The following is a 19,573-nucleotide window of genomic DNA, read 5'->3' on the forward strand; positions in this document are numbered from 1 at the left end:
TAAGATTGCATACAAGGCTCTCGTTTTCAGGGCTCGGTAAAAGAAACGAGAGGTTTTGTCGACAATTCAATTTAGGAACAATAGATAAGCAATGTGAACCACTTTAAAAGGAAAAGGACACACACTTGGGAAACACTGGGGGACTACAGGAAGATATCAAAGATAATGTAACAGTTTCAGATCTGTTTAAAAATAAAATCAAATCCAGCATAGGCTGCTCATGAGCAGATGCAGGCACACAATTGTAATTTGACTAAAATAAATCGTAGACTCAGATGCTAGAAGCTAAATAGAAAGGGGAAAAAGGGGGGGGGGAATAATCTGAGCATTCAGAGCAACACACAGAGGTTTATAAAGCAAAAAAGACTTCTGAATACACCATTAAAAAGAAAGACTAGAATCATAGAATCAGATGGAACCTTGAATGCCATCTAATCCAGCCCCTGGATGTTGGAAATCTGCTGGGACAGCATCCCTGTCTGTGCCTCTTACAAAGAAAAGCTCCCCACCTTCCAAAGCAGTCTGTCCTACTCTTGGGCAGCTCATACCAACAGGGCATTCTTCCTGACATTTAGAGAAAACCCTTTTGCCATTTGAGCTGGGGCTCTGCGGAGTCCCCTGATGCACCTTCTTAAACTCCATTGACCCAAAATGTACACAGTTCTCTTAATGAGAAACATAAGAAGTTGCCTTACACTGAATCAGATCACTGGTCAATTCTCCAGGTGGATGAGGAGCCATTGACTAGCACGCGTGGTGTAAGGGGCATCAACCTTCCTCAAATCCACTTAATGGCAATGTTATAAGTTTGGATGGGGCTAGGGGTGATGGTGGTCAGTGAGGATGGTATCTGGGTCCCTTCTAAACCTGTGATCCTGTATCTGGGAGAGTAGCATCCACAAGAGGAAACCTGCCAGACCAGTTTCTTTGTCAATGTAATGGCCTTAGCAGGTCAACTAAGTACATAGCACTCACATCTTAAAAAGTGAGCTCTGTTGCCATAGAGACAAACTGGTGGGCATTTCCTCACCTTACCTGGCTGCTCCCTGGAAGGACAGATCGTGAAGCTGAGGCTCCAATACTTTGGCCACCTCATGAGAAGAGAAGAATCATTGGAAAAGACCCTGATGTTGGGAAAGATTGAGGGCACTAGGAGAAGGGGACGTCAGAGGACAAGATGGTTGGACAGTGTTCTCGAAGCTACGAACATGAGTTTGACCAAACTGCGGGAGGCAGTGCAAGACAGGAGTGCCTGGCGTGCTATGGTCCATGGGGTCACGAAGAGTCGGACACGACTAAACGACTAAACAACAACACCTGGCTGGGTACCACATCATCTTAGGATGGAGAAATAGGGTGGCCTTTGGCGGATGTGTTTATGAGAGTTGTGTGAGTTTTGGCTGATGCTGGAAGCTGGAGGGCAGAGCCATGCCTGCTCTATCCTGGACCCAAAGCTGTGGCTGAAGACTGTGGCTGAAGATCTGCTGCTTCCCTATTAGGTTTCCAGAGAAGTTAATGCTGTGAATCCTTTCAGCTGTATATATGTGCAAACCAAACCACACACCCGAAAGACCCCACAGTCTTATAGGCTCATGCATAGCATATTATTGACCTAGGGAAAAAGACAATGACAGCTGGAATAAGATGTTTCGTATTTTGCAGCAGACAGGAATAAGCTCAGAGGACAGAAGAATAATATATAATTTATACCCAAACTAGAAAGCTATCATTAGTGTAAATGATATTTGAGTGAAGAGCTGAAATGCATAGACAGATCTGTCAAGGGTGCTCACAATCCCTTGTAATGTTTAACATATTCATAGAGGCTGCAATTAAAATAAGTAGCAGCAGACGCGGGCATGAGAATAAATGCGAAAGAAAGAAATTGACCCTGCTTTGCTGCTGATGTAGCAGAAATGGCTGACACAACTGGAATGCTGCCAAGTAAAATGAAATAAATTGAAATGAAATGAATCCAGGTTTTTCAGGACTGTGGCTTTAAAAGGATGGGAATAAAAGAAACATATTAATCATAGCATTGTAGAGTTGGAAGGGGTTCCCCAAGGGCTGTCTAATCCAACCCTGTGTAATGCAGGAGTCACAGCTAAAGAATTCCTGACAGGTGGCCATACAACCTCTGTTTAAAAATCTCCAATTAGTGTTTCCCACTTTCCGAGCTCATCTGTTCCACAGTTGAAAATCTGGAGCAAAACTTGTAGGGGCTCTCCCCTCCTCACTTAATCTCTACAACACCATGGTAAGATAGGTTAGGCTGAGAGGCAGTAACTGGCTCAAGGGTCAGTGGGGATTTGAACTCTGGTCTCCCAGGTCCTAGTCTTAAGCACTCTAAGCACTACACCACCTTGGCTGGAATGTACAGCCCAGTGTACAAATGAAAGCAGCATTTCCATTTGTCCTACCTTTTTTGTCTCTGACCCCACCCACTGGCATGCAGCCCCTGGCAGGTAAGTCATGGTGAAATGCAGCCACCTGGCTGTAAAAGCACCCCCCCCCCCGGGCTGCTGTTTTTTGTTTTGCTCTTGAGGTAGAATGAAGTTGTGAACTGCCTATAATTTATGTATGTTGCAAATAGGGGTAGGAAGGTTTGTCAATTTCTGTTTCTCATTTTTCCAGTCATGTTCCATTCCCCACACTGTCGCATCAGTTTGGGATTATTATTATTAAGTCATATTGAGTATTCATCAGCCTATTTCAAGCTACAGTCATACCTTGACATTCAAATGCTTCGACTTCCGAAGGTTTCGACTTCCGAAGTCAACAACCTCAGAAGTCTTTTTGCCACGGGCACATTCTGCGCCTGTGCAGAGCGGCGTGTGCGGTTGGCGAAATTGCGCTTCGCGCATGCGCTGACCACACGCTTCAACATCCGAAAACCTCGACTTACGAAGACGGCCACGGAACGGATCGTCTTCGTAAGTCGAGGTACCACTGTATACATTTTTGCTTACTATACACACATTACCAAGGCAATTTTCTTCAGTGTAAGGCTTTTCTGTATAGTATTATCACTAGTACACATATCCCTTGCATCCTGGCATATACGGTATGCTTTTGTACCCGTTACTTGATTGGTGAACTGCAGTGCAACATTTGGAGAAGTGCAACTTTCAAAGGGCGGCTGTGCTTTGGTTGTCATATATAGTATGTTCTTTTTGAAGCTGGATCTGGGTTACTAGCTGTTGGGGCACCAGTTAAATAAGCAAAGGAGCCCTCAAAAGCCTGGCTACACCTGTTGTGAAATACAAAGCAGTTTCCCCCTCACTTCTCAGAACCTGCTTTTTAATTTCAAGCACAGAGTATGTAACAAAGGGTTCAAGGAGCACTCTTAATGCACACACAAGATAGTCATGTTTTTCTTTTAATTTGAAAAACAACAACAAACATACCACTTAGAATACCACTAAATGTATTCCCAATTTTTCTACTTGCGCCCTTGCTTTCCATTCAGCATTGGCCAGTTTGGCAGTGGGAAAGTAAGCTCTCCATATTACATGCTGGTTGACATCAAACCGGCAGATACAGATCTCCTTTTCACAGCTTTATCAAGAACAGTTCACTGGAGACCGAGAAAATCAGCTTGCCCAACATCCTGCTGGTTGGGATGTTGGATGCTACTAACGGAGCTGCCATATTCTTATTTAAGCCAACACTTCTTATGCAAGAAGTTGCTGCAGATAAACATTTTAAGACACCCCTGCCCTTTGTATTAGTTCAGAAATGGATAAAGACCTCTTCCCAAGGCAGCTCAACAGGCATATCCTTCTGTGAGATTCAGGTGAGATTCCTACTTTTAACTTTAAGACGCTGCCTCAGCAACAGATGCAGAAGATCCAGCTTGCCTTTTCAGACTCTACAGGATTTGAGATTGCAATAAATTAACACAAGGGGACAGGAAAGCAAAACAAAGAATCCAGGACAGAGATTGGGCAATACAGCCATACTTAAAGATACATATATAAAACATCTGACATCTTAAAAAAGAGAATAGTAAACAGTGTTTTATGACTTAAAGCATCATTCTACATAGTGGGGTTAAGCAGGGGGACAGACACTGAACCCAAGAGGACCAATTGTTATCCAGTATGGGGTGGGGGTGGGGTGGGGGGCTATATGCATTGGAACGTACATCAAACAAAAGTTAACAGCCACAGACATGCCACTAGTTTCTTGACAGCCCAGTGGACCACTGTCTTGCTTTTGATGAAAAAATGACACTTCAGAAAATGATCAGGAGGCAGGTTTTGATGAATTGGTGAACAAATGAAATAAAACCTTCTTTAGGATGTCTTTGGCAGGGGTGGCTAATGTACGGCTCTCCGGATCTAAGTGGACTCCACCTTCCATGAGCCCAAGCCAGCAAATGGTCAGGGATGTTGGGAGCGCTAGTCCAAATATATCTGGGGGCACCATGTTTGCTGCCTTTGGTCTATAGAAAGGTGCCCCAGGACCAGAAACCTAAATGGCAGCCAGTGGGGAGTTGGGGGTGGGGTTTAACCCTGAGCAGTTTGTAGGAGGGAAGCATGTACTTTGCTGTGGATCTTCAATTCCAAAAAAGCTATCAAGTTGGAAGTGCAAAAGTCTTTCAGATCAAGTGCTAGTGGTTACATTATACAGTGAAGGTGAACTCCGTAATACGGCACAAAGCCTTCAGGGACAGTTTCCAGTGACAGTTGCCATCAAGGAGCATAACATGCAAGAAATAACTGAAAAGTACTTAAGCCACACCAACCAAACTCTATCAGCAAGGAGGCCTGCTTGATAAGCTTGCTTGGCAGGAATATTCCCTAAAATGCCCGCTTGCGACAGGAACTCTGTTTTTAGTCCAACATGACTCTGTATATGGCTCGCTGTTTTGCTATCCTGCTCAGACTTCCTGTAAACCAGGGAGTTGTACAGAAAAGGAAAGAAAAAATGATAAATGAATGTCATACAACATCACCATGTTGCTATCTGGGAATAGACGCCACAACAGCAAGCCTCTTCCCACTGATAACAAAAACAAACACTTTCCTCTGTGTCTTCTGCACTAGGATACAAATCATCTTCCAGAAAGCAAGGTCAACTCCTGCACAGTGCCAAGCTGGTAGAGGTGCCCGTTCCTCCTCCTTCCCATCAGGTGGTTGCTGCTACCTGTCCTAACACAAAAACAAGACCAACAAATGCCCCTCCCCAATCAACCAGTCACCCTCCGACACTTGGATGACTGAATGTCCGTGAACCAGCCATTTCATTGGCCCAGAAGATGTCCCATGGTAGACTCTACCTGGAAGATTCAGTTTATGTCTATATGAAAGCCAGGATAGCCCTACTTGGTACAGCAAGTTTCACATGGTAGAAAACAAGGTGGCCCCTGAGAAGAACTTTTGAGACATGGCTACTTTTGTCAAAATCGGAAGGGAGCCATCCATTGCCAGGAAGGCTGATTAGCTGAGTAAACCCAGAGTTGCCCCAAAGGAAGACAACATCCATCTTCTGTAATGGTTGCTTTGCTTGCTAGACATATTGCTTCTTGGAAGCACTGCTGCTAGGCCGGCTTGACTGCCTTTCCTGAGAGAGATGGGCTATGGGGGCTTCTATGGTAAAGACGTCAGGGGGCTTATTCCTGCCTTGCAAGGCCAAGGTTTCTTCTGTGTTGAAGTTGGCCCAGTTCTGCTCACTGGAAAGTTTGTTGTATGCCTGGTAGGGCGGAGAAGGCCTCTCATTCATTGGGAGGTAGAAGAAAGCCTTGTCGTGATAAGCCTCCTCAGGCACACCGCAAAGCTTGTTGGGGAAGCTGTTGGCCTCACAAGGCATGGGAGGAGCAGAGGAGGGGGAACAGCAGTCTCTTTCCTTGGTGTTGTGGAGCAGGCTCTTGCAGCAGAGATGAAAGAGCTCCAGAAGGTTGAGAACGAGGGAGATCAAGCCCACCACCAGCATGAAGAGGATGAAGATAGTTTTTTCAGTGGGGCGGGACATAAAGCAGTCCACATGGTGTGGGCACGGGGCCCCCTGACAGACATAGTTGGCATGCATTACAAAACCATATAGGTACCACTGGCCAAGGAGGAAGCCAGCCTCAAAGATGCTCTTGAAGACCACACTAATGGTGTAGGTCCACATCAGAGGCCCGCGGATTTTAATCCTCCCATCCTCCGCCACGTAGATCTTGGCCATCTTCTTCTCCACCGCCATCAGCATGGCTGTCACCTTGTAATCCTTAGACTGCAGAGCCCGGAGCTCACTCTCTCGCTCCTTCAGCTTCACCTCAAGCCGGGAGAGATAGAGGACATGCCCCAGGTAGACCAAGGTGGGTGTGCTGACAAAGAGGAACTGCAGGACCCAGTAACGGACGTGGGAAATGGGGAAAGCCTTGTCATAGCAGACATTGGGGCAGCCGGGCTGCTTGGTGTTGCAAACAAAGTCCGACTGCTCATCTCCCCACACGGACTCCCCGGCGAGGCCCAGGATCAAGATGCGGAAGATGAAGAGGACTGTCAACCAGATTTTGCCGATGACCGTCGAGTGCTCTGACACTTGGTCCAGTAACTTCTCCAGGAAGCCCCAGTCACCCATCTTGTGCTAAGGGAAAGCACAATACATATTTTTACCACTTAAAAACCACTATGCATTACTTGCTATGTGATACATAGCCACACAGTGAAGAAGAAGAAGGAGTAGTAGTAGTAGTAGTAGTAGTAGTAGTTTGGATTTGATATCCCGCTTTATCACTACCCTAAGGAGTCTCAAAGCGGCTAACATTATCCTTTCCCTTCCTTCCCCACAACAAACACTCTGTGAGGTGGGTGGGGCTGAGAGACTTCAAAGAAGTGTGACTTGCCCAAGGTCACCCAGCAGCTGCATGTGGAGGAACGGAGACGCGAACCCGGCTCCCCAGATTACGAGTCTACCGCTCTTAACCACTACACCACTGGTGAAGTTTTGCAAATATTGTTTCCATAACACCATTCAGCGTAGCTGGTGTTTCAGACTAAAATTAACAGGGAAGGTTCCTGCCCCAAAAGCTTACAGGTGAAATTTTAGATCAGGCATCCCCAAACTTCGGCCCTTCAGATGTTTTGACCTACAACTCCCATGATCCCTAGCTAACAGGACCAGTGGTCAGGGATGATGGGAATTGTAGTCCAAAACATCTGGAGGGCTGAAGTTTGGGGGTGCCTGGTTTAGATAGCTAACAGCCAGAATGGGAACTTGTGCAAGTCTCACCCCTAGTGCCCTGCTATTGTGGAAGTGAAGAGCAGCTTCTAGGTGGGTCTTGCTTTCAAAATAACAAGGGGCAGAGAAATCCAGAAATGTTTCAGGCTCTTCTACACCTGGACAAGGACAATCCTTACAGAGCACCCCATTTTTAAACAACAGTTTTGGGATGGAGACGAAGTGCCAGTTAACTGTTCCCATGGTCTACACCACCCTCTCCACCTATCTATTAACAAGATACTATGAGGACTAGAATATTGCCTAGCCAGATTTTTCACGGACATTGAAGGATGAAAGCTTTAAGAGTAGAGTTTAAAGCAGAAAAGTACAGATATATGCATATACAAATTTTGGACCATAGTGATGTTAGGAGCCTAAAAAACACTTTTAAAAAATACCAGTCCTTTGGAAGAGGTTTGGAAAAGTCCTCAGCAAGCAGGGAGAAAAGTCAACTTTACAAGAGAAGGGCCTTGTTTTTCTGCTGTGGAACTTGAGGCAGTTTTAATAGGGTTTTCAAATTGTCTCGCAGTGAGGCACTGACAAGACCCAGACCTCCTTAGCTTCAGCAATCTTGGCCCATTAAGTGTCTTAAGACCAGGCCCTGGGACCAATGTGAATTAACCTACTGACCTGCAAATTAATCCTAGAAATTGCCTTGTGAAGGAGAAAAGGCAACAGTCAAATCCACACCATACCTGTATATTCATGTTGTTGGGCTGAAGTTTTGCAAGAAATTGTTGCATAAAAAATAATAAAAAATAAAGCACATGATCCTACGACTCTTATACTACTTTCACAGTCCTGTTTCTTGCCCAAGGAATTAGGAGGAGGGAAGCTTTTTAAGCATGCTGGGAATTATAGCTCTGTGAAGGGTTCTCCTAATAGCACCCATGACAAACCACAGTTTTTTTTTTTTGGGGGGGGGAACATGACTGTGAAAGTGGTATAAAAAAGCTTTACATGTTTGGTGCGGATGTCTGGTAAGAAGATCCCCTGTGCAGGGAAATTCCTAATAGTCTCATCGTTTTCAGAACATTTAGGAAAAAAACCACCATGCTATATTTCTACCAAAGGGACCAGACCCTCACTTCCCCTGATCTTAGAGCTGCTCAGCAGTGGAACAGACTGTCTAGGAAGGTAGTGGACCCGATTTCACTGGAGGTTTTTAAACAGAGGTTGGGTGGCCATTTGTCAGGGACTACATTGCAGGGAGTTGGATTAGATGGCGCTTGGCATACCTTGCAACTCTTTGATTCTATGATCTTTCGGCACTTAGGAGACAAACCGCCCAATATGAATGCTGTCCCTTTAGGGTTCTGTACCGAGAAGCCAAGAGAACCACAACCCCATACCTGGGCTTAATCACACCATTCATCGTTACCCTCAGTTTCCCATAAAAAGACAACAACAGCTAGAAAGATTAAAACTTATTGGGAAGGGGGGAAGCAAGATGCTGAGCAGGCTGACAAAATATACAAAAGAGAGACCTTTGAAAAGCTACTCTCCTCTGCTGTGTTCAGCTGCTCTGCAGGAACTTCCCCTTAAAGCTAACTTCCCCCTTAAATTTAAAATTTTGTATCAGACAAGGCACTTGTGCTTAAAAGCAAGAATGCATACCAAGCTTTTAGCTGGAGACAGTCCACATCTATGAGCAATAAGGAGCTCCTGCTGCTGTAAGAATATAGGAAGGTGCCTTATACAAATTCAGACCATTGCTCCACCTAGCTCCATATTACCTATACTGACTGGCAGCAGCAGTTCCTACTTGGAGATGTAGCTGGGGACTGAACCTGGGACCTTGATGCTCTCTTGATGAGCTACAGCCATTCCTGCATTCTGGAGCTTTTCCCCACCCACGCGACCTTCCAATTACTTGTTTTTAACTTGGCAATTTCATCCTGCAGCTCTGTCTTAGGTCTCTTCAAAAACCATGCATGGAGCTACTAAACATGGGTATTTTTCAATGCAAAGCTATATTCTATCGTAGATTTTTACCACCACCAACTTTAAAACATAAACAGTGATTTAATCTTAAAGACAGAGGGACAAGTCATAAAGTCCACAGACAACAAATGCCAAATTGCTCACCTTTTAAGCCCTCTCTCAGCCTAGTACCTCCCTGGAGGCCACCACAGCCCTCTGTTACTTGCCCCTAGGGTTATAAAGAGAAAGGAGCAGGCAGGCAATCAACAAGTGTCCAGTCAGGGGCTTGATCAGCCTTTAAAGCGATAGCCTTTTCAACCTCACATATCAAAAAGATTGTCCCACTCAACAGAGCCAAAGAAGGAAGGGGTGTGGGGGCGGAGCAGGTTTAACACTATCAAAGGGTTAAATTATTCTAGAGGAAATTCCGGCAGGGCAGGTAAATGTTTTTCTCCTGCTACTACCCAGAACTGCCTATCAAGGATAAGTAAGAAATCCTCAATGCTTGGAAGAAACGCAAGCTATCTCAGATCAGGGTTGCCAGATGGAAGGAAATCCTGTTCTGCTCCTGTGTCTTTATTGCCTGACACACATCAACCAGCAGAACTTTTCACGGCGTGGAGGAAAACATGACTGCTGGCTAATGCATGTGTTTCAAGGTGCTACTGAAAGCATGATGACAGTGGCAGGTTGAAAAGTTGGCAGCCCTATGCCAGTTTGGTGTGTGTGATCCTATCTTTATTATCTGGTGTTTTATTTTCTGGCTGAGATTCCATGCACCGGAATTTGCATTCTGTACTGGGACTGAGGCTCAGTATACATGGAGTAGACATGCAAGGATAAGAATGTGCCTCTGAGCACATGCAGAGTGCTTGCTCCGCCTTCCACTGAGTACATGAGGACTAGCAACTACCGGTAGTTGCAGGCCTGTATGGGAGACTGTGCCATGCAAACCCTCTTGACAGGAGGAGGGTAGGACAAAAATATAGCAAACGACTAAATCATTCCAAGGTTCCATGCAGGTGGTATTAAGGAAAAAGAATACCAGACCAAGTGGAAAGAACTCACAGGAAAGTAGGAACTAATAAACGAATAAAGTAAAATAAATCAAAGAAATGAGCCCACTACTTCTGAGGCTGTCCAACTAATTTGGAGATTGGGCCAAAACAAATCTGGGGAAGGGCTGTAGCTCAGTGGCAGAGCACCTGCTTTGCATGCAGAAGGTGCCAGGTTCAATCCCTGGCTTCTCCAGGCAGGGTGGGAGAGATCCCTGCCCAAAACCCCGGAGAGCTGCTGCCAGTCAGTGTTGACAAGAAGACAGACCAAGGGCCTGACTCGGCAGCTTCCTATGTTCTTTCCCCGACTGTGGTACTTACCAACAAGTAAAATGCAAGTTCTCAGCATACAAATCCAAGTTTTTGTTTTTGGATTACTGCCCTTCTGAGTTTAGTTTTGCTCCAGAAGAGAAAGGACGCTGTGGCAAGAGAGCACAGAACCCTCTTGCTGTGATCCAGGAAACTCCGTGACTGTTCTGAAGAGCTTGGTGGGGAAGTTGACTACAATAACTCCAGGATGAGTGCAGAGGGGAGGAGCTAAAGGACACGGGGAGGGGAGGAGTCCCTGTTGTCAAAGGCTTTGGGCTGGCTCTCAGTTCTGTGGCATTACATATTATGATCCTCCAAGGGGCAGCTGGTCGGGCAGGTGGAAAAAGAAGGGAAACCAGGATAACTTCACCTGCTTCCTGGCTGGAGCCATGAAATTATGGGAGAGGAGAAGAGACAGCAGGAGTCCTAAGAGAGCCTTGGATAAGCCCGGTGGCCTTGCAGGGTTTAGCTGCTTTCCTTACAAACAGGGGCAGGCTGGGGGAAAGCTGTAGTCGGGGAAATAGGAAGCATAGGAAAACAACGAAGACTGAAATAACAAGCATTGCCCATTGTGAAGCTGTCTGGGCCAAGAGAAACAAGAGGGAAATCCTGGAGAAGCGGAATTTGCCGGCAATTAACTAAGCGTGGGAATCGGGAATGAGCTAGGCCTCAGCAAGGCCAGTGGCAGTGGGAGTTTATTGTAGGGGGGGGGGCTCTGATATTATCTTTTGGAAATTAGCAATGCAGCATGGTTTCCACCCCCCACCCCAGCCTGGTCCTTGGTGTGTTTGCTTAGAAGCAAAATTATGCTGAGGTCAGGAGTTTGGCCCCTTCAACAACAAATAAACTGCAATCAGCCAAAGGACAGGTGCCCTTCATAATTATTTGCACTCGTGATGGTATCACGGCAGTTATGCTCAATAAATGTTTGCCACAACAAACATTTCTGGGTGCTCATAGTGCTTAGTTTGCAACAGCTGCATGTCTCATAATTTCCTGGCGGAATCTTGTAATTTTTGCACAACAAATGTTCTGGGGTTTTGTTTTGCTACAAGAAGAGTTTGGATTTGATATCCCGCTTTATCACTACCTGAAGGAGTCTCAAAGCGGCTAACAATCTCCTTTCCCCTCCTCCCCCAACAACAGACACCCTGTGAGGTGGGTGGGGCTGAGAGACTTCAGAGAAGTGTGACTAGCCCAAGGTCACTCAGCAGCTGCATGTGGAGGAGCGGAGACGCGAACCCGGTTCCCCAGAATACAAATCTACCGCTCTTAACCACTACACCACACTGGCTCTCGGGCCAGCAGTAATGGGAGAGGCAGTAATATGGGAAAGGCACCACAGAACTACTAATAAAGTGGAATGATCTGTGGATGGTCTAGTATCAATCTATTGCTAATCCTCTATTATTGCATCAATGGCCTGTTGCAGTATGTAGTAGCCCTCAGTATGAATCAACCTGAAATTTAAGAGAAGAGATTTTTTCTGGGAAATGGTTTGTGAATTCACCGCAATTTTTTTTTTTGCACCATAGGATGCACCTGACCATAGGACGCACCTAGTTTTTTAGAGGAGGAAAGCAAGAAAATACTTTGCCTTTTTGAATTGTCCTAGGCATAGCAGCCAACTCCTAGAAGCCTAGGTGCCTTTGCCCCCCCCCCCCAAATTAAATATTTGAGGAAGCTTATTTTGCAAAGGGGGAATGCTCCATTTTTTTTAAAAAAAGGATCAGCTCAAAGTTTTGCAGCTTTTTTTGCAAATGGGAAAAGCCCTGGTTTTTTTTTTGGGGGGGGTGTCAGCTCAGTGTTGTGCATCTTTTTTGCAAAGGGGGAAAGCTCCATTTTTTAGGATCAGCTCAAAGTTGCTGAGTTTCCTTGCAAAGGGAAAATATCCTGTTTTTATGGGGTTCAACTCACAGTTCTGCAGCTTCTCTATGAAAGGGACCCATTTCTACAGTTTCCAGACAGATAATCTAATCAGCCAGTCACATGTCTCCCTCTGCAGACAACAATTGAGGCTTGGGCAAGGGGCCGGGAAGGGAGCTAGCTCTCTTATCGCCCTCTCCGATCTCTTGCAATCAGCTGCTGAGCAGGTTCCTTTCTCTTTCCCTCTTGTTAGCCTTTAGCTCTTTCTTTTCTTTCTTTTTTCTTTTTTAAAAAAAGCAAGATCTGCCTTTAGCCCCTGGGCAATTCGGCTCCAGTCAGCACACATGCGCTCCATAAGACGCACAGACATGCCCTCTTACTTTTTATGGAACTCTTATGGAACAAAAAATATGATACCTCTTTTTTTTTTTGCCACCACCCCAAACTCCCCCTTGGAGAACATTCAGGAAAAGGAACCCCCCCATGTGCCTCTTAATTTCACCACCTGCATAATTTTGAGAGGGCATTTTCACTCAGCCTCGAGGCCCCTGACATGGGGGCCTGATGTGATGTCCTGATGTTGCTCCATGTTTGGTCTCAAAAATGGGGTGGGGTGGGGCTTGGCCCATCTCCCAATAAAAGTCTGAGGGGGCCCAAAGGGCCTCAGCCCCCTGGAGCCAGCGCCTATGGCTCAGCCACAGACTGAGTCACTTTTTCCTAGGATGAGACTGAATGCAGGCAGAGTATTTTTATAAGTAAGGAAGCAGTGCCACCTCCTGGGCAAAAGGTATGATTAACAACAAAGTCCTGAAGTCTAGTTGAGCTGTAAAGGTAAAGGTACCCCTGACCATTAGGTCCAGTCGTGACCGACTCTGGGGTTGCAGCGCTCATCTGTATTAGGACCAAATTAGGCATAGTGTGGATGAACCAGGATGGTTTCATTTATTTAAAGAACTTTGATCCTGCTCTCCAGCTGAAAAGGAATCTCAGGGCAGCTTACAATGATCAAAGTTATGGCCATGATAAGACCCTGGTTTCAGGTTCTACTCAGCAACTAATTTGCAGGGCCCACTTCAGGTTGACTTTGATGATGGGGCGAGGTTGTTCAACCCTTTCCTCACCTTTGTTTTCAGCAAAAAGACTGACCAGCCTAACCAACCCCTAGGTATGCCTTGTCTCCAGGTAGGATAGGGAATGTCGCCTGCCTGAATGCCTCCTGGAAAGCTGCTGCCAGTCTGTGCTTACAATACTGAGCTAGATGGGAAGGGGCTGCGGCTCAGTGGCAGAGCATATGCTTTGCATGCACCTGGGACATTCTGCATGCAGTACATCTGCACTACCACTGAACTATAGGCTTTCCTGAAAATCCCCATGACTTGGGGAAATGGGGAGAAAGTGGCGGGCGGCGGCGGCGGGGGGGGGGTAGGGTTTTTTTCTTTTTGCTGCAGAAAAGCTGTGAAATGACAATTTTCTCTTGTGGCCACTGGGTGGCAGTGGGACACCAAACATTTAATAATACAAATAAGGTAATTTCACCTTCTGAACTTGGGGGGGGGGGGAATCCCTCCAGAAAATTGGTGCATCTGCTGTTTTAAATAGACAGCTCTCTCTCTCTCATAAATAAACCCTTTGCTGAGTTAAGAGAACACAGTGATCTAAAGGCTGAGGTGGAATTAAATATGGAGAGGCCCCTAAGTCACCATTAAAGTTTTAAGCTGCCGTCCTCCGAAGGTGGGTCATCACAGGGCTTTTGCTGAATTAGCTGTTGCTCCATCTGGGCTACTGGATGTTTGCAAAGGGAAACAGAGAGTGGGGCTGGGGGCAAAGGTTAGACGGCGGATATAACTGGAATGAGACAAATTATTCTGAATGGACATTTGAAGTGAAACGCAAAAATTAGCGTAAGTACATAAAAGGAGCCCTCCTGGATCAGGCCAGGGGCCCATCCTGTGCAGGAAGAGCAACTGACACTGGTGCTATTGAAATAGGTGCATGGCTCGCAGGATAGCCTGAGAATCTGAATCTCGGGGTTAGGAACTTTTGATTAAAAAAAAAATTGCCTATATTGGGCTTGGAAACAGTGGCTTGCCTGGAGCCAGAACTGCACCATCCATTTAAAACACACAAATCCTAGGAACTGTAATTTACCCCTCACAGAACTACAGTTCCCAGGACCCTTAGAATATTGGGAATTGTAGGGCTTTTTGTGGCACGTCATCTGTTTTACATGTACAGTGTGGATGTGACCTAAGTTCCGCTAGGGAGTTGGTGACACAGGCAAGATGTGGATTGAGAATTCATTGCTGAGATGCCCCGCCAGCTCCAGGTTCTGGGTTTGCACAAGACTGCTCTGGGAATCCAAGCATGAGCATAGCTGCCAACAGCAGATGCCATAAACCCAGAACTTACTGATTTGAGGTGGTGATGGGCTTTCTTGTGTACTTCCTTCAGTACATATGTCAATATCTAAGCCAGGGGACCATTGTATCCCTTGCCACATACCTGGCTACAGGTAGCAGAGCCCACCTGCTGTGTTTTGAATAGACTACATTCAGACCTCGGTTTAAGTACACCTCGGTTTGAGTACTTTCAGTTTAAGTACTCCACGGACCCATCTGGAACGGATTAATCCACTTTCCATTACTTTCAATGGGAAAGTTTGCTTAAGGTTAAGTACACTTCAGGTTAAGTACAGACTTCCGGAACCAATTGTGTACTTAAACTGAGGTACCACTGTATTACCTTCCAAGAGGTATTAACTCCTTAGCTTGCAGCATCAAGCAAGGAGGTAAGGAAAGGCTGCTGCATAAGTCACTCAGCATCCAGCAAAGCTGTTGGGTAGGGGCTAGAGAGCAAGTGGGGGGGGGCCACCAGAGTTTCCCAGGTGAGCTGCAACCAGTACCTGGGAGACCTCTTTAAGAGGAAATGAAACGGAAATTCCTTCAATGTCTTTTTGGTGTGTAATATTTATTAAGAGCTGGTGAATAATTGATGGTGATGTCGGCTTCCTGGGGCAGGTTGGCTCTTGGTTAGATAGTATTAAAGTTTAACAACACTTGGCAGCTGCAAAGTAGGACGTGCACCCAAGGTGTGGTCTTCCTAACACTGTGTGGCAGTGAGTGCCGAGTGTCCCTGAGCTGGCAGGAATGCGAGGGCATGAATCTCAGCTTGATGGAAATGGGTCTTAGCATTCACACAATGAAGCCAGGTTCATTGATTACATGTCATACTTTCATTTTGGTCAGATCCCTTCATTCTTCTGTGATGGAGCTCAAGGACTGCAGCTCCAATGGGGTCTTCCAGCCCGTCAGAGGCTGCCCATTGGGGGTCTGTTTCTTTTAGCCAGGAAGCCACAGCAGGTGCCTTCATATTAGCTACAAACTGGACCACAACTATTCTCCAGCTTAGATTTTGGGGTTGGAAATATCTATTTCAGTGGGGTTCAAACAAAATAAAAACCATTCCCTTCTGGTCACCTCTTTTGATCCTGCTTGGTGGCATCCTACCCCCTCCCCAATGGCTGGCAAGTGTTGGTGCTTCAGTGATAATTTACCTCCACTTGCTGTTTCTTTCATCACTTCTGGATCAGCCACAGTATTACTGCCAGCTAGTCAGGGATCACGTACAGTATAGATCCCTGACTAGCTAGCAGGGGCGTTGAGATTAGTGTGCTACTGTCTGGTCTGCATCATGTTGCCACAATGTGGACAGCTCCTCTCTTGCCTTGCATCAGTTTTTGCTCTGCCCCCCTTGCTAGGGCAGGTGAAGACCCAGCTTCCTGCCCCAAAGTGGGGTCTGCAGGTACTGCCAACCAGCTGGTCACCAGCACTTGCAAAGCTCTGTGCCTTGCCTGCATGGTTTGGTTTCAAACCACCTGGGCAAACGAAAACATGTCACCTGGTATCAGGTGACTGACAGGTGGCTGGCTGGTCCCACTTGTCCAAAATGGCCTTCAGGGGTTGGGGGAACCTAAGCATCCAGCTCACCAGCTGCAAATGCTTAGGCAGAAACGACTCCACGTGTATTGGGAAGTTCCGGGTCCAGCTTTGCTAAGGCTTGTAAACTGTCTTTCCAAATGCACCCCATCCACCCAAACATCATACATGTGCCTGACTACACTGCCCATCCACTGACTGTAATCTAGAAAAGGCAACAAGAGCTGCATGTGGGCACAGAAAAGTTTCCACTGCTGCAACTCCCTAGGTCAGTATGGCAAGCAGCTATGGGTGGCAGTCAGCTAGGTTTTGCATAGAGTAGACCCCTTGACATTAATGGATCCATCTTAATCACGCTCATTAATTTCTACTCTGATTAAAACTAAGTTGACTACCACCCTATTTGCCCCAGGCATCTATTGGCTTTGAGTAGAGAAACCAAGGACATCTGTGTCAGGGAAGTGTAGCTGGAGTTTTGGAGTGTTCACTGCCTGTATCTATGGTTTCTTCTTCTTCTTCTTCTTCTTCTTCTTCTTCTTCTTCTTCTTCTTCTTCTTCTTCTTCTTCTTCTTCTTCTTCTTCTTCTTCTTCTTGATTTACAGAAATATATGCAATGTCTCTTGTAACATTTTTACAAATCGGTTTCATTTATTGAGACATTGGGAAGAAAGAGGGGGATAGAAGTAGATGGGGGGAGATGGGGGGGTCTGGTGATGATGTTTCTATTTTACTTAATATATGTGGGGGGAGGGTTGTCAGTGTCGCTTGTGCAGGTTCTCTGTTGTTCCCTTGTGTTCCTTTGGTGGTGAGAGAGGTTGGCATTGGCTATGGTTGCTTCTAATGGGGATTGTATGGGCAATCTATCCCATTTGTATTTCAAGGACTTACCCTTCCTGCCTCTGTTTGCTTCTCCCTCTCTATCTCTTGTTCAGCTCTTTGATGGCTGAGAGGAGCCTTTAGTGCCCTAATCTGTGGAAGGAAGTGATAGCGCTGGGTACCTTTCATCTTCTTTGATGTTAGACATGCTTTGGAGAACGTAGGGCACTGGGAGAGGTGGCTAATGAATAATCTGCATGTAGCCAGTCGAGCAAGCCTTGTAGGCTAACAGGCTATCTATCTATAAATCAGATGGTGTTGGGCATAGTTTCTGAGAAGCTCATGCATGGACTGATCGATTGCAGGGTGGTGCAAACCTAAGGCTAGCTGGGGAAGTCGCTTCGCTACTTTTTGAGGGCTTCCAAGTGGCAGATCGAAGTGCTTGCTTGGTAATGTATATAATGCTTGCTGTTTAGAACAAAATCTTTACGGTAATCTTCTCACTCACTCATGGTTGTATTGACTCTGAATCTCATTTTAAAAGAACCACCTTACATTTGGAAAGATAGGGATTTGTCAGTGGCTCAGAAAATGGAGGCAGTCTGGCTCTGAATCACAACTGGTGAGGAATAATAACAGCAGTGGACTTGTTACCTTCCCGCCCTGCTGATGGGCTTCTTCTGCTCCAGCATGACTCTTCTTCAGGTCCCCAGGACTTCAAAAGTTTGCTCCAATTTTCAGAACATTGCTAGTCCTCATGTAGGGACGGAGGAAGGGGGCGGTGGAGGTGGTCCACCCCGGGTGTCATCACTGAGGGGAGGTGACATTTGGCGCACCACCTGCCCGCAACTCCCAAGCCTACCCCAAGCCATCAGGGGAAGTGGCAGAGATGCTCCGTCTTGCCGACAGCCTTCCCCCCTTCCCCCTTCGTTTTGACAGCTCGGGGGAGGCTTGGGAGTCACGGCTGAGCAGCACTCCATTTCCCCCCAGTCCTGGGCTGCTTCCCAGGGATAAGGCCTCCCCCAAGCTGTCAAAAGGAAGAGGGAAGGGAGGAGGGCTGCTGGCAAAGTGGTGCGGCTCCTTCCTCCCCGCCCAGGAAGCGGCCCACCATGGGTGGCTCACTCCAAGCCCATGGGCGGCTTGCTCCGCCCCCATAGGTGGCTCACCCCTTTGGATGCTCGCAGGCGGCACCCGCCTGGGGTGCTTGCTCCGCCCCATGGCCCCACCCCCGGGTACACAACATGTGGGCCGCTCCTGGTGCTGGAGCAGCTAGCTCCGCTCTGTCCTCATGGCTGACATTCAGAATGCCATAGCTCAGGCATCCCCAAAGTGCGGCCCTCCAGATGTTTTGGCCTACAACTCCCATGATCCCTAGCTAACAGGGCCAGTGGTCAGGGATGATGGGAATTGTAGTCCAAAACATCTGAAGGGCCGAAGTTTGGGGGTGCCTGCCATAGCTCAACAGACCACTGCAGGTAACCACAGTTTGGACTTAAGACTCCAGGATCTCTCCTATTCCTTTCTCATCTTCTGGCTTTACCCCATTGCTCCCGCTCTGCCTCTCCCCTCTCCATAGTCTCCCCATCATCTGTAAGTAAGGAACTCAGCATGTGTCTTATACACAAAGTAACATTTATTTGACCTTTCACATCACACAGTTCGCTAGGCAAATAAAATATTTGTTCAGTGACTAAAGGAACTGGTATGCTTGGCTCCGAGCAAGAGAAGAGCTGAGGAGACCATAGTCTTGCGAAATACCAGTCTGGTTGGTTGGTCCTGCATAGGGGCCCCTAATGGGACTATCCTCCAAGGATGCCAGAATGGTCGGTCTGTGCTGCAAATGCTGTGGAACAAGTAACAACATGACTTCCTGATTTCCCTTGGAATGGGAAGTACGGTGTTAAGGAAGCAGTGGCACTTAAAACCTGTTTGGGCTCTTTCTGCCCTGGAAGAATTCCTGTAAATTCTAGATGAGAACTTTGATTTGTCTACAGCACTTGCATTGCAATTAATTTCCTCTGAGTTCCCTCCTGTTTATAGGTCAAGCTTATAGTCCATCCCTCTTCCTCTAAGTTGTCCTGGGTGATGCAAGTAAGAGAGTGGTCCCATTTTTCCTGATAAACAGCCAGTTGTGCCCAGAGAGGAGGGGAGTGCTTGTCCCGAGGTTATGCAGCTTCATGGCTGAGTGGGAATTGAAGCCCAGATCTCCCTGCACTCTAAACCACTGCACTAGGGATTTTCACACTGCGAGATTGGGAACGGTAGCTGCGTTCCTATGAAAAACGGCACGCTCATCACAACCAATCTTCCCTTGCAATGGAGCACTTGGTAGTGGAGCTCTGCAGGGCTAGCCACCAACCATCACCCACCTGAGTGTGCACCCAGACTGCCCTGCGATGTGCAGGAGTGCTGACGTGCTGAAGTGCAGGCACATGGCGATTCCCCAGGATACAG

At 46.8% G+C, this 19,573-nt stretch overlaps 1 protein-coding gene across 2 annotated transcripts; it reads right to left on the reverse strand.

Moving 5' to 3' along the window:
- Positions 1–2,830: 2,830 nt before the first annotated feature.
- GJA4 (gap junction protein alpha 4) lies at positions 2,831–10,680 on the reverse strand. Of its 2 annotated transcripts, XM_035120766.2 has the most exons (3): positions 10,515–10,680; positions 9,304–9,367; positions 2,831–6,579 (listed from the first exon to the last, which is right to left on the reverse strand). In XM_035120766.2, the coding sequence occupies exon 3, from the start codon at positions 6,571–6,573 to the stop codon at positions 5,515–5,517; it is 1,059 nt and encodes a 352-aa protein (XP_034976657.1). In that variant the 5' UTR covers positions 6,574–6,579; positions 9,304–9,367; positions 10,515–10,680; the 3' UTR covers positions 2,831–5,514. The 2 variants fall into 2 exon arrangements, with proteins under 2 accessions (XP_034976657.1, XP_034976656.1); XM_035120765.2 differs by lacking the exon at positions 9,304–9,367.
- Between the last annotated feature and the right edge of the window lie 8,893 nt (positions 10,681–19,573).

Source organism: Zootoca vivipara, chromosome 6 (genome assembly GCF_963506605.1).
Source record: "Zootoca vivipara chromosome 6, rZooViv1.1, whole genome shotgun sequence".
Taxonomy (NCBI): Eukaryota; Metazoa; Chordata; class Lepidosauria; order Squamata; family Lacertidae; genus Zootoca; species Zootoca vivipara.